The 21,412-nt window shown below is 44.8% G+C and overlaps 1 protein-coding gene across 5 annotated transcripts in view; it reads left to right on the top strand.

Annotated features, from left to right (window-relative positions):
- Positions 1-21,412, top strand: part of LOC140494250 (cell surface glycoprotein MUC18-like) — a 200,824-nt gene that overhangs the window by 121,905 nt on the left and 57,507 nt on the right. For all 5 annotated transcript variants that reach the window (XM_072593494.1, XM_072593491.1, XM_072593493.1 and 2 more), the window contains exons 5-6: positions 7,856-7,952; positions 18,942-19,124. In XM_072593494.1, coding sequence (XP_072449595.1) covers positions 7,856-7,952; positions 18,942-19,124 — 280 coding nt within the window. The remainder of the gene's footprint in view (positions 1-7,855; positions 7,953-18,941; positions 19,125-21,412) is intronic.

The following is a 21,412-nucleotide window of genomic DNA, read 5'->3' as shown; positions in this document are numbered from 1 at the left end:
TGAGGGACAGGATGTACATGTATTTGGAAAGGCAAGGACTGATTAGGGATAGTCAACATGGCTTTGTGTGTGGGAAATCATGTCTCACAAACTTGATTGAGGTTTTTGAAGAAGTAACAAAGAAGATTGATGAGGGCAGAGCGTTAGATGTGATCTATATGGACTTCTGTAAGGCGTTCGACAAGGTGCCCCATGGGAGACTGGTTAGCAAGGTTAGACCTCACGGAATAAAGGGAGAACTAGCCATTTGGATACAGAACTGGCTCAACGGTAGAAGACAGGGTGGTGGAGGGTTGTTTTTCAGACTAGAGGCCTGTGACCAGTAGAGTGCCACTAGGATCGGTGCTGGGTCCTCTACTTTCTGTCATTTACATAAATGATTTGGATGCAAGCATAACAGGTACAATTAGTAAGTTTGCAGATGACACCAAAATTGGAGGTGTAGTGGACAGCGAAGAGGGTTACCTCAGACTACAACAGGATCTGGACCAGATGGGCCAATGGGCTGAGAAGTGGCAGATGGAGTTTAATTCAGATAAATGCGAGGTGCTGCATTTTGGGAAAGGAAATCTTAGCAGGACTTATACATTTAATGGTAAGGTCCTAGGGAGTGTTGCTGAACAAAGAGAGCTTGGAGTGCAGGTTCATAGCTCCTTGAAAGTGAAGTCACAGGTAGATAGGATAGTGAAGAAGGCATTTGTATGCTTTCTTTTATTGGTCAGAGTATGGAGTACAGGAGTTGGGAGGTCATGTTGTGGCTGTACAGGACATTGGTTGGAATATTGTGTGCAATTCTGGTCTCCTTCGTATCGGAAAGATGTTGTGAAATTGAAAAGGTTCAGAAAAGATTTACAAGGATGTTGCCAGGGTTGGAGGATTTGAGCTACAGGGAGAGGCTGAACAGGCTGGGGCTGTTTTCCCTGGAGTGTCAGAGGCTGAGGGGTGACCTTACAGAGGTTTACCAAATCATGAGGGGTATGGATAGGGTAAATAGGCAGTCTTTTCCCAGGGGTCGGGGAGTCCAGAACTAGAGAGCATAGGTTTAGGGTGAGAGGGAAAAGATATAAAAGAGACCTAAGGGGCAACTTTTTCACACAGAGAGTGGTACGTGTATGGAATGAGCTGCCAGAGGAAGTGGTGGAGGCTGGTACAATTGCAACATTTAAAAGGCATCTGGATGGGTATGTGAATAGGAAGGGTTTGGAGGGATATGGGCCAGGTGCTGGCAGGTGGGACTAGATTGGGTTGGGATATCTGGTCGGCATGGACAGGTTGGACCGAAGGGTCTGTTTCCGTGCTGTACATCTTTATGACTAAGTGGAGGTATTACTAGTGATCTATTAGGAATGGCTGGAATCAGGGAGGGTCCGAAACATTGGAAAATCACTAATGAGACACCCCTGTTTAAAAAGGGGAGTAAGGCAAAAGGGGGAAACGTACAGACTGATTAGCCTCAATTCAGTCTTGGGTAAGATCCTGGAATCCGTTGTGAAGGATGAAATTTCTGAATACTTGGACGTGTATGGTAAAATAGAACAAAGTCAGCATGGTTTCATCAAGGGGAGGTCATACTGACAAACCTGCTAGAAATCTTTGAGGACATAATAAGCAGGTTAGACCAAGGAGAGCTAGTGGATGTTATCTACCTGAACTTCAGGAAGGCCTTTGACAAGGTGCTATACACGAGGCTTCTGAGTAAGATAAGAGTCCATGGTGTGAATGGCAAGGTGCTAACATGGAGAGAAGCTTGGCTGTCTGGCAGAAAGCAGAGAGTGGGGATGAAAGGGTCTTTCCCAGGATCACAGCCAGTGAGAAAGGGTGTTCTGCAAGGCTCAGTGTTGGGACCACAACTTTTCACTTTATATTTAACAATCTAGATGAAGGAATGAAGGGCATACTGGTTAAGTTTGCAGATGATACAAAGATAAGTCGAGGGACAGGTAGCATTGAGGAGGCGGGGAGGCTGCAGAAGGATTTGGACAAGTTAGGAGAGTGGGCAAAGAAGTGACAGATGGAGTAAAACGTGGGAAAGGGTGAGGTCATGCACTTTGATAGGAAGAATAGAGGCATGGACTATGTTCGAAATGGGGAGAAAGTTCATAAATCTGAAGTACAAAGTGACTTGGGAGTTCTAGTCTAGGGTTCTCTCAAGGTAAACTTGCAGGTTGAGCCCGTAGTTTGGAAGACAAATGCAAAGATGTCATTTATTGTGAGAGGACTTGAATATAAAAGCAGGGATGTGCTTCTGAGGTTCTATAAGGCTCTGGTCAGACCACATTTGGAGTATTGTGTGCATTTTTGGGCCCCATATCTCAGGAAGGATGTACTGGCCTGGAGCGTGTTCAGAGGAGGTTCATGAGAATGGTCCCAGGAATGAAAAGCTTAACATGTGAGGAACGTTTGAGACTTGGGTTTATACACGATGGAGTTTAGAAGGATGAGGGGCAATCTAACTGAAACATACTGAACACTGAATGGCCTGGACAGAGTGGATGTTGGGAAGATATTTCCATTTGTAGGAGAGACCAGGACCTGATGCCATAGCCTTAGAGTAAAGGGAAGACCTTTTAGAATGGAGATAAGAAAAAAAAGTCTTCAGCTGGAGAGTGGGGAATCTATGGAATTCATCGCCACAGAAGGCTGTGGGGGCCAGGTCATTGAGTATATTTCAGACTGAGATAGATAGGTTCTTGAGTATCAAGGGGATCAAGGGCTATGGGGAGAAAGCAGGACAATGGGGTTATGAAACATATCGGCCATGACTGAATGGCAGAGCAGACTCAATGGGCTGAATGGCCTAATGTCTGCTCCTATTTCTATTGGTTTTATGGTTTTGTCTTATGTTGCAATCTATTGTAAAAGATGGGACATTGGACATGTAGAAGCAAATGGAAAAAATGGGCAGAATCAACATGGATTTATGAAGGGAAAGTATGTTTGGCTAACTTGTTGGGAGTCTTTTGAGGAACTATTGGAAGCATTGATTTAGGGAAACCAGTAGATGTGGTGCATTTGGATTTTCAGGAGACTTCTCATAAGGTTAGATTAGATTAGATTCCCTACAGTGTGGAAACAGGCCCTTCAGCCCAACTAGTCCACACCGACCCTCCGAACAGCAACCCACCCAGACCCATTCCCCTACATTTACCCCTTCACCTAACACTATGGGCAATTTAGCATGGCCAATTCACCTGACCTGCACATCTTTTGGACTGTGGGAGGAAACCGGAGTATCTAGAGGAAACCCACGCAGACACGGGGAGAATGTGCAAACTCCTATCGAACCACCGTGCCACCGTGCCACCACATGTCCTGCCGCAGGAAGTTAGTAAATATAATTAGAGCACACAGGATTTGGGGAAAAGTATTGACAAAGATTGAGAATTGTTGTTAACCTGAATGCAGAGCTAAGAATATTCAGATTATTCTCAGAACGGTAGTGGGAAATGGTGGCATAGTGGTAATGACACTCGACTAGTAAGTTGCTGGCCCAGACAAATTATCTGTAGATGTGTTCAGATCCCACCATAGCAGCTCATGGAATTTAAATTCAATCAAGTCTGGAATGTAAAGTTAGTCTCAGTGGCGGGGTTTTGAAACTATCATCAGTTGTCACAAAAACCCATCTGTTCCACTAATGTTCTTTAAGGAAGGAAATCTAGTCCTTATCTCGTGTTTAACAATTGGTTGATTTCCTAATTGTCCTCGGAAATTGCCGAGCAAGTCACTGTGTTGAAAAACAATTAGAAACAGGCAACAAATGCTGCCTTGCCAGCAATACTCACATCCAAACAATAAATTGTAAAAGTGCCTGTTACTAGTGGGAAATGCAGAAATCAGTGCTAGGTTTATAGCTGTGTTTTGAGGATTAGATTAGATTCCGTACAGTCTGGAAACAGGCCCTTTGGCCCAACAAGTTCACACCGAAGAACAACCCACCCAGACCCATTCCCCCACCCTATATTTACACCTGACTAATGCAATAAACACTATGGGCAATTTAACATGGCCAATCCACCTGACCTGCACATCTTTGGACTGTGGGAGGAAACCCACACAGACATGGAGAGAATGTGCAAACTTCACAGACAGCTGCCTGAGGCGAGAATTGAACCCACATCCCTGGCGTTGTGAGGCAAATGATCTGGATATGGAGACCTTTGTAATATTTCCAGATTTGCTGATGATATTAGGCTGAGTCAAAACTTACATGTGAAGACTATGCAAGGAGACTTCAAGAGAACTTGAATTGGTTAAGTGATTAAACTAGAAAGTGATAGTTGGAATGTAGTGTGAGTTCTTCACTTTAGTAGGAAAAACAGAAAAGCAGAATATTTCTTAAGTGATGAGAGGCTAAGAAGTATCTTGTCTAAAGAGACCTTATCTGTGTTCACAGGTCACTAAAGAATCAGTCACTTCAACAGTTAAGGCAAATAGCACATTGGAAGGGGATTGCAAGGGAATTTGAATACAGGAGTAAAGCTATCTTGCTGCAGTTGTGTAGAATTTGATGAAACCTCACCTGAAGTATTATGTACAGTTTTGACTTCTTTATGGAAAGGAGGTTTTACTTGCCAGAGATAGAGTGGACAGAGATTCATCAGATTAAACCCTGAGATGGTGGAATTGTTTTATGAGAAAAGATTAAGGAGATTGAGTCTGTATTCACCAAAGTTTCAAAGAATGTGGGGTGACCTAATTTAAACTTGCAGCATTATTTTGGGGCTTGTTGGCAGGATGGATATAGATAGGATGGTTTCTCTGGCTGATAGAACTAGAGAATATAATCTCTGGACTGACATTAGAAACTTCTTTACTCAGAGGGCAGTTAATCTTTGGAATTCTCTATCCCAGAGAGATATGGAAACTCAACCACTCAGCAGATTCAAGACAGACATCTATAAATCTCTGGAGACTAATGACATCAAGGGATTTGGAGATAGTGCATGAAAGTGACATTGAATTAAATGATCAGCCGTGATTTAATTGATTGGCTGAAGGGACTCAATAGGCTGAATGGCCTACCCTTGTGTCCCTGACAATTGTAGTAAAGTGAAGCTCAATGAAACGTTTGGAGAGATTTCTTTAGCAGTTAGTATATATTTTCCCGTCTTCGTGAGATTTCAATTTTTTTTTAGTTTTACAACAATTTTTTATTTTTGTTTCTGACTTCCAGCATCTGTTGCTGTTAGTTTTTTTTCAGTATTTGTCAATATAGATTCTGAATGCATGTGAACCACTGTTGAACTGTATTGCTTCTTTCTATTTCTGTTGACAAATATACTCTGGCTGCTGAAGGGTTTGACAGGAAATGTGGATCCCTGGCACTGGGTTTGCAGCTGGTTCGGTCAGAAAGTCAGGAGGTGCCATGTTACTGAAGCCCAAATATGAAAGTCATTCCTGCTGCCTGTGTAGTTGGGATATTCCTTTAGATTTGCAGGTATTTGATGCCTGTGCTGGTTGGAAAAAATATTGAGGCTAAATTCAACCTTTAGAATGGGTAGATTTGCTTTGCTTGTGAAGTTAACATTTTTTAAAAATTCTGATTTTAATGACAGTGGGTTCAGATATGGGCAACGAATTTGTTCTCAGCAAGTGGGTTGGACAGAGAAACTTTTAAGAACATTATTTATGTCCCATTTGGTTTTCTTTTAGTTTTTAACATATTCTGGACTGGAAAATAAAATAAGGAAATAAAGTATCCATAAATAAATGTATTAACAGCACTGCTTATGATCTGGAGGACCATGACAAAGGGAAAATGTCGTGGTTAGAATAAATATAATTTTGAATAATATTTGCAACTTTTATACAGTGAACTTCTTTTCCACTCTTGAGGTAGAAGGTTGGACTCTTTGTTGGGTACATGGAACAGCCCATCTTCCGCCTTTATACCGGCACCACCTCCCATCTTTTCCTCTGCTTCATCGATGACTGTATTGGTGCTGCCTCATGCTCCCACAAGGAAGTTGAAAATTTCATCAACTTCACTAACATTTGGGCGGCACAGTGGCACAGTGGCCAGAGACCCGGGTTCAATTCCCGCCTCAGGCGACTGACTGTGTGGAGTTTGCACGTTCTCCCTGTGTCTGCGTGGGTTTCCTTCGGGTGCTCCGGTTTCCTCCCACAATCCAAAAATGTGCAGGTTAGGTGAATTGGCCGTGCTAAATTGCCTGTAGTGTTAGGTGAAGGGGTAAATGTAGGGGAATGGGTTTGGGTGGGTTGCGCTTCGGAGGGTCGGTGTGGACTTGTTGGGCCGAAGGGCCTGTTTCCACACTGTAAATAATCTAATCTAATCTAACACTTTTCACCCTGACTTCAAGTTTACTGGACCATCTCAGACACCTCCCTCCCATTCCTGAACCTCTCCATCTCCATCACCAGCGACCAATTAACCACTGGCATCTACTGCAAACCCACTGATTCCCCAGCTACCTGGTCAACACCTCCTTCTACCCTACCTCCTGTAAAAATGCCATCCTTTATTCCCAATTCCACTATCTCTGCTGCATCTGTTCCCAGGATGACCATTTTCACCATAGAAAATCCCAGATGGCCTCCTTCTTCAAAGACTGCAATTACCCCTCCCACGTGGTTGATACTCTCCAGCGTATCTCCTCCACTTCCTGCACCTCTGCCCTTGAACCCACTCCTCCCAATGCAACAAGGACAGAATCCCCCTCCGTCCCACCCAGTCCTCTCCTTCCACTCCACCAACCTCCATTTACATCGCATCATCCTCTGCCATTTCTGCCACCTACAAACAGACCCCACCACCAGGGATATATTTCTCTCCCCACCCCATCAGCGTTTCGGAGAGACTGTCTTGTCCATGACTTCCTTGTCAGGTCCATGCCCACGCCCCCACCAGCCCACAACCCACTCCCAGCATCTTCCCCTGCCGCCCCAAGAATTGCAAAACCTGCGCTCACACCTCCCCCCTCACTCCCCTCCAAGGACCCAAAGGATCCTTCTACATTCATCAGAAATTTACCTGTACTTCCACACATGTCATCTACCGTATCCGTTGCACCCAATATGGTCTCCTCTGCATCGGGGAGACTGGATGCCAACTTGTGGATCATTTCAGAGAACATCTCTGGGACACCCGCACCAACCAACCCCACTGCTCCGTGGCTAAACACTTCAACTCCCCTCCCACTCCACCAAGGTCATGCAGGTCCTGGACCTCCTTCATCGCCAATCCCTAACCACCCAACACTTGGAGGAAGAACACCTCATCTTCTGCCTCGGGACCCTGCAACCACACAGGATTCATGTGGATTTCACCAGTTTCCTCATTTTCCCTCTTTCCCCCACCTTATCCCAGTCCCAAGTCTCCAACTCAGCACCGCTCTCTTGACCTGTCCATCGTCTTTCCCATCTATCCATTCCACCCTCCTCTCCGACCTATCACATTGTCCCTCACCTTCATCTATTTATTGCATTCTCAGCTGCATTCCCCCCAGCTCCCCCCCCCCCCCTCCATTTATGTCTCAGGGCCCCCCCCCTCCCGGCCCACAAGCCTCATTCTTGATGAAAAGCCTATGTCCAAAGCATTGATTCTCCTGCTTCTCGGATGCTGCCTGACCTGCTGTGCCTTTCCAGCACCGCACTGTGCACTCTGATCCCCAGCATCTGCAGTTCACACTTCCTCCTCCCTGAAAACCCCAGGTGGTTCTCTCAGTCCCAGAGCATGTGCCACACAAACAAACTTACCATTATACTGTTTCTTTCACAACTTTGCAATGTTCTTATGACCTTTATTGCTAATCAGTTGTTTCTTAAGATCATTGGTGATCTGCTGTTATTGATCTTGTCATTGTTAATGTGCTTTGCTATCTCTCTTACTCAGATTGCCACGTGTGTCACTAGGAATGGTTACCCTGCACCGAACATAACGTGGTACAAGGACCACACCCCATTGCAAGCTACCACGAAGATAAACAACAGTATGTCGTTTTTCATTTCACATTTCTCAACCTGTCCATTCAAGTACTGCTACCTCTGCTTGAGTTCATTGAAAGGAGCACATCACGTCCATGTAGCCTGTAATTAATTTGCATCTTTGTTATTAGCTGTCCCTCATTTTTTAGTGAGTCTCTACAACTGCAGAAGAATGGCAGAAATGTTAGTCCACTGCTGTTTCTGGGAGCTTCTAACTTGTGTTCCCCCTTCTCAAGGCAAACTGGCTAAGGAAGAATGTACTTGCCATCGAGGGAGTGCAGTGCAAGCTCACCAGACTAATTCCTCAAACAGCAGAAGCAAGAGATTGAGGCAAAAACAGAAATTGTTGGGGAAATTCAGCAAGTCTGGCTGTGTCTGTGGAGAGAAAGCAGAGTTAACACTTCAAATCCAGTGATTTCTCCTCAGTTCTGACGAAGGGTCACTAGACTTGAAACGTTAACTTTGCTTTCTCTCCACAGACGCCACCAGACTCGCTGAGCAATTCCAGCACTTTCTGTTTCAGATTTTCACCATCAGTAATTCTTTCTTTTATTTAAGAGATTGAGGCAACCCAGTCTTTTTTCTTTGAGTTTCAAAGAATGAAAAGTAATCCAATTTAAAGTTATAAAATTCTTAGAATATATGATATGTGGGATAACGATAGGATATTTCTCCTGAACCTAGAACTCGAGGACATAGTTTCAGCGCACGGGGAAAGCTGTTTATGAGTTTTTTGAACGTGACAATGGAGATTGATGAAGGCAGAGCAGTAGACGTTGCCTGTATGGACTTCAGCAAAGCGTTCGACAAGGTTCCGCATACCAGATTGGTTAGTAAGGTTAGATCACGTGGGATCCGGGGGGAGTTAGCCAATTGGTTACAAAGTTGGCTTGAAGCTAGGAGACAACGGGTAGTGGGGGAGGGTTGTTTTTTCAGACTGGAGACCTGTGACCAGTGGTGTGCCATGAGGCTCAGAACTGGGTTCACTGCTTTTAGTCAATTACATAAATGATTTGGATGTGAATATAGGAGATATGGTCATGAAGTTTGCAGATGACACCAAAAAAACGGTGGTGTGGTGGACAGAGTCATAGAGATGTACAGCACAGAAACAGGCCCTTCAGTCAAACCAGTCCATACCAACCAGATATCCCAACCCAATCTAGTCCCACCTGCCAGCACCCGGCCCATATCCCTCCAAACCCTTCCTATTCATATACCCATCCACACACCTTTTAAATGTTGCAATTGTACCAGCCTCCACCACTTCCTCTGGCAGTTTATTCCATACACATACCACCCTCTGCGTGAAAAAGTTGCCCCTTAGGTCTCTTTTATATCTTTCCCCTCTTATTCTAAACCTATGCCCTCTATTTCTGGACTCCCCCACCCCAGGGAAAAGACTTTGCCTATTTACCCTATCCATGCTCCTCATGATTTTATAAACCTCTATAAGGTCACCCCTCAGCCTCCGACGCTCCAGGGAAAACAGCCCCAGCCTGTTCAGCCTCTCCATATAGCTCAGATCCTCCAACACTGGCAACATCCTTGTAAATCTTTTCTGAACCCTTTCAAGTTTTACAACATCCTTCTGATTGGAAGGAGATCAGGATTGCATACAATATTCCAAAAGTGGCCGAAGCAATATTGTGTACAGCCACAACATGAGAGAAGAAGATTACCTCAGAGTAGAATTGGATCTTGATCGTATGGGCTGAGGAGTGGCAGATGGAGTTTAATTTAGGTAAATGTGAGAAGTGTTGCATTTTGGTAAAATGCAAACCAGGGCAGGACGTAAACAGTTAATGGTAAAGCCTGAGGGAGTGTGGGGTGAAAAGTGTGGCACTGAAAAAGTACAGCAGGTCAGGCAGCATCTGAGGAGCAGGCAACAGATTACATTACAGTGTGGAAACAGGCCCTTCAGCCCAACAAGTCCACACCGACCCGCTGAAGCACAACCCACCCATTCCCCTACATTTACCCCTTACCTAACACTACGGGCAATTTAGCATGGCCAATACACCTGACCTGCACATCTTTGGACTGTGGAAGGAAACCAGAGCACCCGGAGGAAACCCACGCAGACACAGGGAGGACGTGCAAACTCCACACAGAGAGTTGCCTGAGGCGGGAATTGAACTCGGGTCTCTGGCGCTGTGAGGCAGCAGTGCTAACCACTGTGCCACTGTGCCGCCCACAAAGTTGACGTTTTGGGCATAAACCCTTCATCAAGAATGTGGAGGGGGAAGGGGCCTGAGAGGTAAATGTGGGGCAGGGTGGAAGCTAGGTGGGAAGGCGATAAGTGGAGGCAGGTGAGAGGTAATTGTGATAGGTCAGTTGGGAGGATGGAGCAGATAGGTGGGAAGGAAGATGGAGAGGTCAAGAGGGCAATGTTGAATTGGAGGGTTGGGGGATGAGGTGGGGGAGGGGAGATTTGGAAACTGGTGAAATTGATACTGATGCCATGTGGTTGGAGGGTCCCGAGGCATTTTTCCTCAGGTTGGTGGGAGGGATTTGATTTCATGGTGGAAGAGGCCCAGGACTTACATGTCCTTGGGGGAGTGGGAGGGGGAGTTGAAGTGGAGCACGGTGCCACAGGGCGGTGAGGTTGTTTGGTGTGTGCCTTCCAAAGATGTTCCGTGAGTTGGCACGATGTAGGGAAACCACATCAAGAGCAACAGACGCAACCGATGAGGTGTGTGGATGTGCACAAAAATCTCTTCTGGGTTTGAAATGTTCCTTTTGGGGCCTAAGGTAGAGGTGAGGGAGGAGGTGTCGGTGCAGGTTTTACACCTTGTGCGGTGGTAAGGGAAGGTGCCAAGTGTGGAGGGTGGGTTGGTGGGGGCGTGACCTAACGAGGGAGTCACAGAGAGAATAGTCTCTGCGGTATGTAGATAGAGGTGGGAGGGAAATATATCTTTGGTTGTGAGGTCTGACTGTCAGTGGCAGAAATGGCAGATGATAATGCACTGTAACTGGAGATTAGTAGGATGGAAGGTGAGGATGGGGGTGTTCTATCCTTGTTGTGGTTGGAAGAGGTGGGGTTTAAGGACGGAGGTGTGGGAAGTGGAGGAGATGACCTGGAGGGTGTTGTTGATCACATGGGAGGGGAAATTGCAATCCTTAAAATAGGAGGACATCTGTGATATTCTCGAGTGGAATTGCTCCTCCTAGGAGCAGATACTCAGGAGGAACTGGGAGTAAGGGATCTCTTTTTTACGGTGGGGGTAAGATGTTGGTGGTATGGGAGGAGGTGTAGTCAAGGTAGATGTGGGAGTCAGTGGCTTTGAAACAGATGTCTGTGTTGAGTTGGCCACGAGAGACAGAGAAGTCCAGGAAGGGTACGGAGGTGTTGGAGATTATTCTTGTGAACTTGAGTCAGGATAAAAGGTATTGGTGAAGTTGATGAACTGTTCAAACTCCTTGTGGGAGCACAAGGTGACGCCAATACAGTCATCGATGTAGTGGAGGGAACGGTGGAGAATGGTGCCAGAGTAACTGCAAAAGGGGGACTGTTTGACATATCCTACAAAGAGGCAGGCATAGCTGGGACCCATGCGGGTGCCCATGGCTACCCCTCTGATCTGGAGGAAGTGGGAGGATTTGAAGGAGAATTTATTGAGGCTGAAGAGCAGTTCCATGAATCAAATGAGTGTGTCAATGGACAGGAACTGGTTGGGTCGGTGGGAGATGAAGTAACGGAGGGCTTATAGGCCTTGGTCATAGGGGATAGACGTGTATAGGGACAGGATGTCCATGACAAAGGTGAGGTGTTGGGGTCCATGGAATCAAAAGTTATGGAGGAGCTGGAGGGCCTGAATGGTGTTCTGAACAAATTTGGTGAATTCGTAGACTAAGGGGGACAGGACTGAGTTCAACTTGGAAAAGTGTGAAGTGATTCATTTTGGAAGGTCAAATTTGAATGCAGAATACAAGATTAAAAGCAGGATGGGAGTGTGGGTGTGTGGGAGTGTGGGAGAGTGGGAGTGTGTGGGAGTGTGGGTGTGTGGGAGTGTGGGAGTGTGGGGGTGTGGGAGAGTGGGAGTGTGGGAGTGTGGGAGTGTGGAGGAACAGAGGGATCTTGGGGTCCATGTCCATAGGTCCCTCAAGTTGCCACCAAAATTGATAGAGTTGAAAGATGGCATATGGTGTGTTGGCTTTCATTAACAGGGGGATTGAGTTTAAGGGTCGCGAGGTTATGCTGCAGCACTGTAGAGCCCTGGTTAGACCACACTTGACATATTGTGTTCAGTTCTGGTCACCTCATCATAGGAAGAATGTGGAAACTTTTGAGAAGGTGCATGAAGATTCAGGATGCTGCCTGGACTGGAGGGGCATGTCTTCTGAAGAAAGGTTGAGGGAGCTAGGGCTTTTCTCATTGGAGTGAAGAAGGATGAGAGGTGACTTGATAGAGGTGTACAAGATGGAGAGACGCATAGATAGAGTGGATAGTCAGAGACCTTTTTCCAGGGTGGAAATGTCTATCACGAGGGGACATGATTTTAGGGTAATTGGAGGAAAGTTTAGGGGAAATGTTAGAGGTAGGTTCTTTACACAGAGAGTGGTGGGTGTGTGGAATGCACTGCCAGCGGTGATAGTAGAGTCAGAGACATTAGGTACATTTAAGCAACTCTTGGATAGGCACATGGAAGATAGTAAAATGAAGGGCACAGAGGTTAGTCTGATCTTCGAGTAGGATAAAAATTTCGGCACAACATCAAGGGCTGAAGGGCCTGTGCTGTGCTGTACTGTTCTATGTTCTATGAGGAGCATGGATAGGATGAATAGCCATGGTCTTATTTCCTGGGTGGGGGAGTCCAAATCTAGAGGGCATAGGTTGAAGGTGAGAGGGGAAAGATTTAAAGAGGACCTGAGGGGTAACATTTTCATGCAGAGGGTGGTGCTTGTGTGGAATGAGCTGCCAGAGGCAGTGGTGGATGTTGGTACAATTACGACATTTAAAAGGCATCTCGTTGGATATATGAATAGACAGGATTTAGAGGGACATTAACCAAATTCTAGCAAATGGGACTAGTTCAGATTGGAATGTCTGGTTGGTGTTAACGGGTTGGACCAAAAGGTCTGTTTCCATGCTGTATGACTTGATGAATACAACATCTTAAGAGAATAAAGGTATAAACATGATGGAATTCCTGCTACTGAAAGGGGGTAAGGGAATTAAAGAGGAGAAAATTTGGTATCACGTTGTGGATGGAAGAGATAAAATGACAAATGTTATGAATCAAAAGCAAAAGAAGTAGTCGCGGTTTAGTAAAGGAACAAAGTCTGTTTCCAAAGTGTGCACAGCTAGCAGAATAATGAACAACTCTGTCTGAAAGTAAATATTTGAAAAACAAGATTAAGATTGGCTCTCAGGGAAAAGTAATCAAAATGGGGGGCAGAGTTCACCAACTGTCCTTGCTTACATACAGAGATCGAAAACACACAAACAGGTGTAGTCTCACTAAAACCATAGGAAACTGTAACAAGACCTCCTTATAATTCCGCCTTTCACTAAAGACCAGCACATGTCTCTCAATAGTTTGCTGTATCTGTGAGCTAAATTCCTGTATTCTTTGTTGTGTATTATGTATCTATCACTTTGTTGCTAGCTCATTTAATCTGTCTATCTCTTCATAGCATGTCTCTGATCATGTTTTCGGGATCCTTGAGAGGGGGGGGGGTGAGGTGGTGGGGAGCAGCCCCAAGTTGTGGTCCACATAAGTACTAAAGACATAGGGAGGAAAAGTGATGGGGATTTAGGGTAGAAATTCAGGGAGCTAGGAAGGAAGCTTAATGCCATAACAGACTTGTTAGCTCTGGTTCAAAGATCAGCAAGGCGGCCTTTGTGTGGAGTGGCAGAAAATGGGGAAGATACTAAGTGAGTATTTTGCATCAGTATTTACTGTGGAAAAGCATATGGAAGATATAGATGGTGACATCTTGCAAAATGTCCATATTACAGAGAAGGAAGTGCTAAATGTCTTGAAACGGTTAAAGGTGAATAAATCCCCAGGACCTGATCAGGTGTACCCGAGAACTCTGTGGGAAGCCAGAGAAGTGATTGCTGGGCCTCTTGCTGAGATATTTGTATCATCGAAAGTCACAGGTGAGGTGCCAGAAGACTGGAGATTGGCAAACGTGGTGCCACTGTTTAAGAAGGGCGGTAAGGACAAGCCAGGGAACTATAGACCGGTGAGCCTGACCTCGGTGGTGGGCACATTGTTGGAGGGAATCCTGAGGGACAGAATGTACATGTATTTGGAAAGGCAAGGACTGATTAGGGATAGTCAACATGGCTTGGTGCGTGGGAAATCATGTCTCACAAACTTGATTGATTGAGTTTTTTGAGGAAGTAACAAAGAGGATTGATGAGGGCAGAGCATAGATGTGATCTATATTCGACAAGGATCCCCATGGGAGACTGGTTAGCAAGGTTAGATCTCATGGAATACAGGGAGAACTAGCCATTTAGTTAGTTTAGTTACAGAAGATGGTGGTGGTGGTGGTGGTGGAGGGTTGTTTTTCAGACTGGAGGCCTGTGACCAGTGGAGTGCCACAAGGATCGGTGCTGGGTCCTCTACTTTCTGTCATTTACATAAATGATTTGGATGCGAGCATAAGAGGTACAGTTAGTAAGTTTGCAGATGTCACCAAAATTGGAATAGTAGCAGACAGCGAAGAAGGTTACCTCAGATTACAACAGGATCTTGACCAGATGGGCCAATGGGCTGAGAAGTGGCAGGTGAAGTTCAGTTCAGATTAATGTGAGGTGTTGTATCTTGGGAAGGCAAATCTTAGCAGGACTTATATACTTAATGGTAAGGTCCTAGGGAGTGTTGCTGAACAAAGAGACCTTGGAGTGCAGGTTCATTGCTCCTTGAAAGTGGAGTCACAGGTAGATAGGATAGTGAAGGTGGTGTTTGGTATGTTTTTTTTCATTGGTCAGAGTATTGAGTACAGGAGGTGGGAGGTCATGTTGCGGCTATACAGGACAATGGTTAGGCCACTGTTGGAATATTGCGTGCAATTCTGGTCTCCTTCCTATTGGAAAGATGTTGTGAAACTTGAAAGGGTTCAGAAAAGATTTACAAGGATGTTGGCAGGGTTGGAGAATCTGAGCTACAGGGAGAGGCTGAACAGGCTGGGACTGTTTTCCCTGGAGTGTTGGAGGCTGAGGGGTGACCTTATAGAGGTTTACAAAATTATGAGGGACGTGGATAGGGTAAATAGACAAAGTCTTTTCCCTGGGGTCGGGGAGTCCAGAACTAGAGGGCATAGGTTTAGGGTGAGAGGGGAAAGATATAAAAGGGACCTACCGGGCAACTCTTTCACACAGAATGAGCTGCCAGAGGAAGTGGTGGAGGCTGGTACAATTGCAACATTTAAGAGGCATTTGGATGGGTATATGAATAGGAAGGGTTTGGAGGGATATGGGCCAGGTGCTGGCAGGTGGGACTAGATTGGGTTTGGATATCTGGTCAGCATGGACGGGTTGGACCGAAGGGTCTGTTTCCATGCTGTACAACTCTGTGACTCTATGACTCTCTGTTGCCCGTGCCATGTGCTAGTGAGGCGAGGAATAGGGAGAGAGAGGAGTTAGACATGCTACAGGGATTGTGCAGGAGGGAGGGTTTCAGATTCCTGGATAATTGGACTCATTCTAGGGTAGGTGCGACCTCTGTAACAGGATGGTCTACACCTGAACCAGAGGGGTACCACTATCCTGGGGAAAATATTTGCTAATACTCTTCGGGAGGGTTTAAGCTAATTCAGCAGGGGAATGGGAACCTGAATTGTAGCTCCAGTAGCCAGAAGGTTGAGAGTAGTGAGGTCAGAAATATGGTTTCAAGGTTGCAAGAGTTCACTGGCAAGCAGGAAGTTGGTTTGAAGTGTTGCTACTTCAATGCCAGGAGCATCCAGAATAAGGTGGGTGAACTTGCAGCATGAATTGGTATCTGGGACTTCGATGTTGTGGCCATTTCAGAGACATGGATAGAGCAGGGACAGGAATGGTTGTTGCAGGTTCTGGAATTTAGATGTTTCAGTAAGAACAGAGAAGATGGTAAAAGAGGGGGTGTTGTGGCATTGTTAGTCAAGGACGGTATTACGGTAGCAGAAAGGACATTTGAGGACTCGTCTACTAAGGTAGTATAGGCTGAGGTTAGAAACAGGAACAGAGAGGTCACCCTATTGGAAGTTTTCTATCGGCCTCCAAATAGTTCCAGCGATGTAGAGGAAAGGATAGCAAAGATGATTCTGGATAGGAGTGAGAGTAACAGGGTAGTTGTTATGGGGCTTTAACTTTCCAAATATTGACTGGAAATATGATAGCTCAAGTACTTTAGATGGGTCAGCTTTTGTCCAATGTGTGCAAGAGGGTTTCCTGACACAGTATGTTGACAGGCCAACAAGAGGCGAGGCCACAATGGATTTGGTACTGGGGAATGAACCCGGCCAGGTGTTAGATTTGGAGGGAATTGAACACTGTGGTGATAGTGACCACAATTCGGTTATGTTTACGTTAGTGATGGTAAAGGATAGGTATATACCGCAGGACAAGAGTTATAGCTGGGGGAAAGACAATTATGTGATTAGGCAAGATTTAGCATGCATTGGATGGGGAAGGAAACTGCAGGGGATGGGGAAAATTGAAATGTGAAGCTTATTCAAGGAACAGCTACTGCGTGTCCTTGATAAGTATGGACCTGTCAGGCAGGGAGGCAGTGGTTGAGCGAGGGAGCCATGGTTTATTAAAGAAGTTGAATCTTTTGTCAAGAGGAAGAAGAAGGTTTATGTTAAGATGAGACATGAAGGATCAGTTAGGGCACTTGAGAGTTACAAGATAACCAGAAAAGACCTAAAGAGAGAGCTAAGAAGAGCCAGGAGGGGACATGAGAATTTGTTGGCAGATAGGATCAAGGAAAACCCTAAAGCTTTCTACAGGTTTATCAGGAATAAAAGAATGACTAGAGAAAGATTAGGGCCAATCAAGGACAGTAGTGGGAAGTCATGTGTGGAGTCCGAGGAGATTGGGGGAAGTGATATATGAATATTTTTCATCAGTATTCACACTGAAAAAAGAAAATGTTGTCAAGGAGAATACGGAGATACAGGCTACTGGACTAGATGGGATTGAGGTTCGCAAGGAGGAGGTGTTACAGATTTTGGAAAGTGTGAAAATAGATAAGTTCCCTGGGCCGGATGGGATTTATCCTAGGATTCTCTGGGAAGCCAGGGAGGAGATTGCAGAGCCATCGGCTTTGATCTTTATGTAGTCATTGCCTACAGGAGTAGTGCCAGAAGACTAGAGGATAGCAAATGTTGTTCCCTTGTTCAAGAAGGGGAGTAGAGACAACCCTGGAAATTATAGGCCTGTGAGCCTTACTTCGGTTGTGGGTAAAGTGTTGGAAAAGGTTAGAAGAAATAAGATTTATAATCATTAGAGAGGACTAATTTGATTAGGGATAGTCAACATGGTTTTGTGAAGGGTAGGTCGTGCCTCACAAACCTTATTAGGTTCTTTAAGACAGTGACCAAACAGGTGGATTAGGGTGAAGCAGTTGATGTGGTGCATATGAATTTCAGAAAGGCATTTGATAAGGTTCCCCATGGTAGGCAATTACACAAAATATGGAGGCATGGGATTGATGATGGACTTAGCGATTTGGATCAGAAATTGGATCTGTTTTGGGGCCATTCCTGTTTGTCATTTTTATAAATGAGTTGGATAAGGGTGTAGAAGGATGGTTTAGTAAATTTGCGGGTAACACTAAGGGTTGTGGATAGTGCTGAAGGATGTTGTAGATTGCAGAGGGACATAGATTAGCTGCAGAGCTGGGCTGAGAGGTGGCAAATAGAGTTTAATGCGGAATAGTGTGAGGGGATTCACTTTGGAAGGAGCAACAGGAATAAAGAGTACTGAGCTAATGGTATGATCCTTGGTCGTGTAGATGAGCAGAGAGATCTTGGTGCCCAGGTACATAGATCCTTGAAAGTTGCCACCCAGGTTGATAGGGTTAAGACAGCATACGGTGTGTTAGCTTTTATTGCTGGAGGGATTGAGTTTCAGAACCAGGACATCATGCTGAGCTGTACAAAACTCTGGTGTGGCCGCACTTGGGGTATTGAGCACAGTTCTGGTCACCGCATTATAGGAAGGATGTGGAAACTTTGGAGAGGGTTCAGATGAGATTTACCAGGATGTTGCCTGGTATGGAGGGAAGGTCTTATGAGGAAAGGCTGAGGGATTTGAGACTGTTTTTGTTAGAAGGTTGAGAGGTGACTTAATTGAGACATACAAAATAATGAGAGGGTTAGATAGGATGGACAGTGAGAGCCTTTTCCTCAGATGGTGATGGCTAGCCCGAGGGAACATAGCTTTAAATTGAGGAGTGATAGGTATAGGACAGATGTTTACTCAGAGAATAGTAGGGGCATGGAAAGCACTGCATGCAAAAGTAGTAGACTCACCAACTTTAAGGGTATTTGAATGGTCATGTTTATCCAAATGTATGGATGACAATGGAATAGTGCAGGTTAGATGTGCTTCAGATTGGTTCCACAAGTCGGTGCAACATCAAGGGCCGAAGGGCCTGTACTGCCCTGTAATGTTCAATGTTCTCTGTTGTCTTCACAGTTTACATTCCCACCTCATGGTGTGTTGTCGGTAAATGTTGAAATATTAGTCTTGATCTCTTTGCCTAAATATTTAATGTAATTGCAAACAGCAGAGACCCTAACACTGATCCTTGAAACGGTTTATTACAGCCTGCCATCCTGAAAATACCTTGTTTATTCCTACTGTCTGCTAATCAATCCTCCATCTGTGGTAATGTGCAATATCTTGTGTATTAATACAGTATTTTGTGTGGTACCTTATTGAGTAACTTTTGAAAATCCAAATATATTACATCTACCTGTTGGTGTGCTCTCCACCTCCCAGCAGGTTTCACTGCTCATTGTTGTTTTCTCTGCTTTTATGTTTTCTTTAGAGATGTATATGATTCCTCAGGCCACAAAGGAGCCCAGTGGACTTTATACCATTGCCAGTACACTTTATTATCTGCCTGAGAAGAAGGACAAAGATTCTAAATTTTACTGTGAGGTAAACTACAGGATGCCGACAGGAGTAGAGAAAATGAAGAAGTCTATTAAGATTGACATACAAATATCCTGTGAGTATTCAAGTGTTGCAAAGCAGATTTTAACTGGAAACCAGGGGGTTATTGCATGGATTAGTGGTGCTGGAAGAACACAGCAGTTCAGGCAGCATCCAAGTAGCTTCGAAATTGACGTTTTGGGCAAAAGCCCTTGCTTTTGCCCGAAACGTTGATTTCGAAGCTACTTGGATGCTGCCTGAACTGCTGTGCTCTTCCAGCACCACTAATCCAGAATCTGGTTTCCAGCATCTGCAGTCATTGTTTTTACCTCGGATATTACATGGGCCTACCTGACAATGCCACTGTTCCATGTATAAGACTTGATTTGAACTCTATAAACTATGGCAGAAGTAAAATCTTCCTTGAGATGAAGAAGCCTTATCTCGAGGCTTCAACTCCCATTTACTACTGTAGATACAGATGTATATAGCCTGAAATAAATAACTGAAATGATCTAACTATCATAGCATATGCAGTTGATGAAATTCTCTCTTTGTATCCTTTGCAGTTAACGATTACTAACATTTTTGGAGCAGTTCCATGTGTTACTAGATAGCAATGTTCAAATTTGCCCAGCCATGGGGCTGGGATCTGTTGCAAGGTTTTCCAAAGGTGTCTTGGGACAGTTTGAGGTCACTGAGGAGGATTTCAAATGGTTACAAGTAGTTGGAGAAAGCGTCGGAAGTGGACGACATGTTGGAGTGCTGCAGTTAGCCGTGCAATTAGATGGCTCGTGCTGTTTGAATTGAGGTGAAATTCTAGAATTAGTAGGCAGCCAAGTATTAGAGTCAAGATTCAGATAAGTCCTGGGAATGGAGAAAGTACAAAGCTCACTGGCTCTGTGTTCGAGGAAGCTTTGAAGGGGTCAGAAGAAGCCTGTGAGCATTAATGCAACTGAGAGTGGATGTTGAAAAGCCCACAATATCTGCTTTGTGTAGGAGTTCTCTCTCTGTGGATACTGCCTGACCCGCTGTGATTCCCAGTATTCTTTTGTTTTCATATGCTTCATACAGTGGAGCAAGATTAGAGCTTGGTAAAATGCAAAGCAGTGCCAGAGTGCTGTTCTGAAATTGTGCCTGAAAGTAAGTACTCAAGTGCAGTTTTAAATTCAGGTGACTGCATACCCAGGAAGTGAGGGTGACCAACTAGAACGGGAGCAGTCATTGAGGCAATCAGTGATGGAGTGGTTGTTAAGATGGAATTTTGAGGCCAGATGACACAAGTGAAAAGTTGTGATCCTTTGTTGAGTTTAATGACATTTGATGACCCACCATGAAACCTATGGAATCTGTCCTGATCACACTTGTTGTTTCATGAGCTCTGTGGAGTGTTCGGCCCCAGACCTCTATATTAACCACATGTTAATTCTCGGTGTAAGAAAGCTGTTATTGATGAATTGTAGGTTATATTACTGTTCTAACATCGTATAGTAAAGTTCATTCCTGTTTGCTCAAAGTGTGGAGCTTTGTAGCTTCATTCCTTTCGCAAGTTCCCTTGTTGCTTTTCTCACTTTGAAAGAAAATTTCTCGTCTCTAGCCAGATCATAACAGAAATTGGCAGACTGGCCCAAACTTTTAACAATGCAAACAGTGTGTAGATGATGATTCACCTGTGTGTGACAGGTAGACTGATGTCTTTTATTCTCTGCATTCTTTTCCCTGTTTTGGAAAGGATGAGTTTTAAAACTCATAGTAGTAGGGTGTTTCCCAGTGGTGTGGACATTATCTACAGGATGGATGGAAAACTCAAATCCCAAGAACAAAATGACACTGATGTTGCTCATGAAATTCACGATGTGGTTGATAATGTCATCTCTGCTTTCTCAGAAGAGAATCTTCAAGTGTTGTTGTAATGCCTTTATGGAAACATACCAAAATATTGACCTCAGCTCAACCTCAAGAAGACTCAAGTCCTTTACTAACCGATTCAAGGGAAAGCTCTGACCTACCCTTTATTAAGGTCAATGAAAACATCCTCCCAAATAAGGAACATTTTCTGGGGAACCACCTCTCAAAGATTGACATCGATGTGAACAGTGCCTCCAGCCAATGAGCGCTACCTTCAGATGCCTAAAGATGTCTTCGACAATTGCGATATACATATTGACACCAAGATCTTGTGTATAAGGCAGTCATCTTCCCGACTCTGCTATACAGCTCTGAAACTTGGATGATGTATAAACACCACCTCCAGGTCCTGGAGAAGTACCATCAACACTGAGATGGATTCTCCACATCATCTAGAAGAACAGCCATACTAACATCAGTGTCCTCAAAGGACCCAATAGCACCAGCATCAAGGCC

Source organism: Chiloscyllium punctatum, chromosome 23 (genome assembly GCF_047496795.1).
Source record: "Chiloscyllium punctatum isolate Juve2018m chromosome 23, sChiPun1.3, whole genome shotgun sequence".
Taxonomy (NCBI): Eukaryota; Metazoa; Chordata; class Chondrichthyes; order Orectolobiformes; family Hemiscylliidae; genus Chiloscyllium; species Chiloscyllium punctatum.
This window is presented reverse-complemented; position numbering and strand designations above follow the sequence as displayed.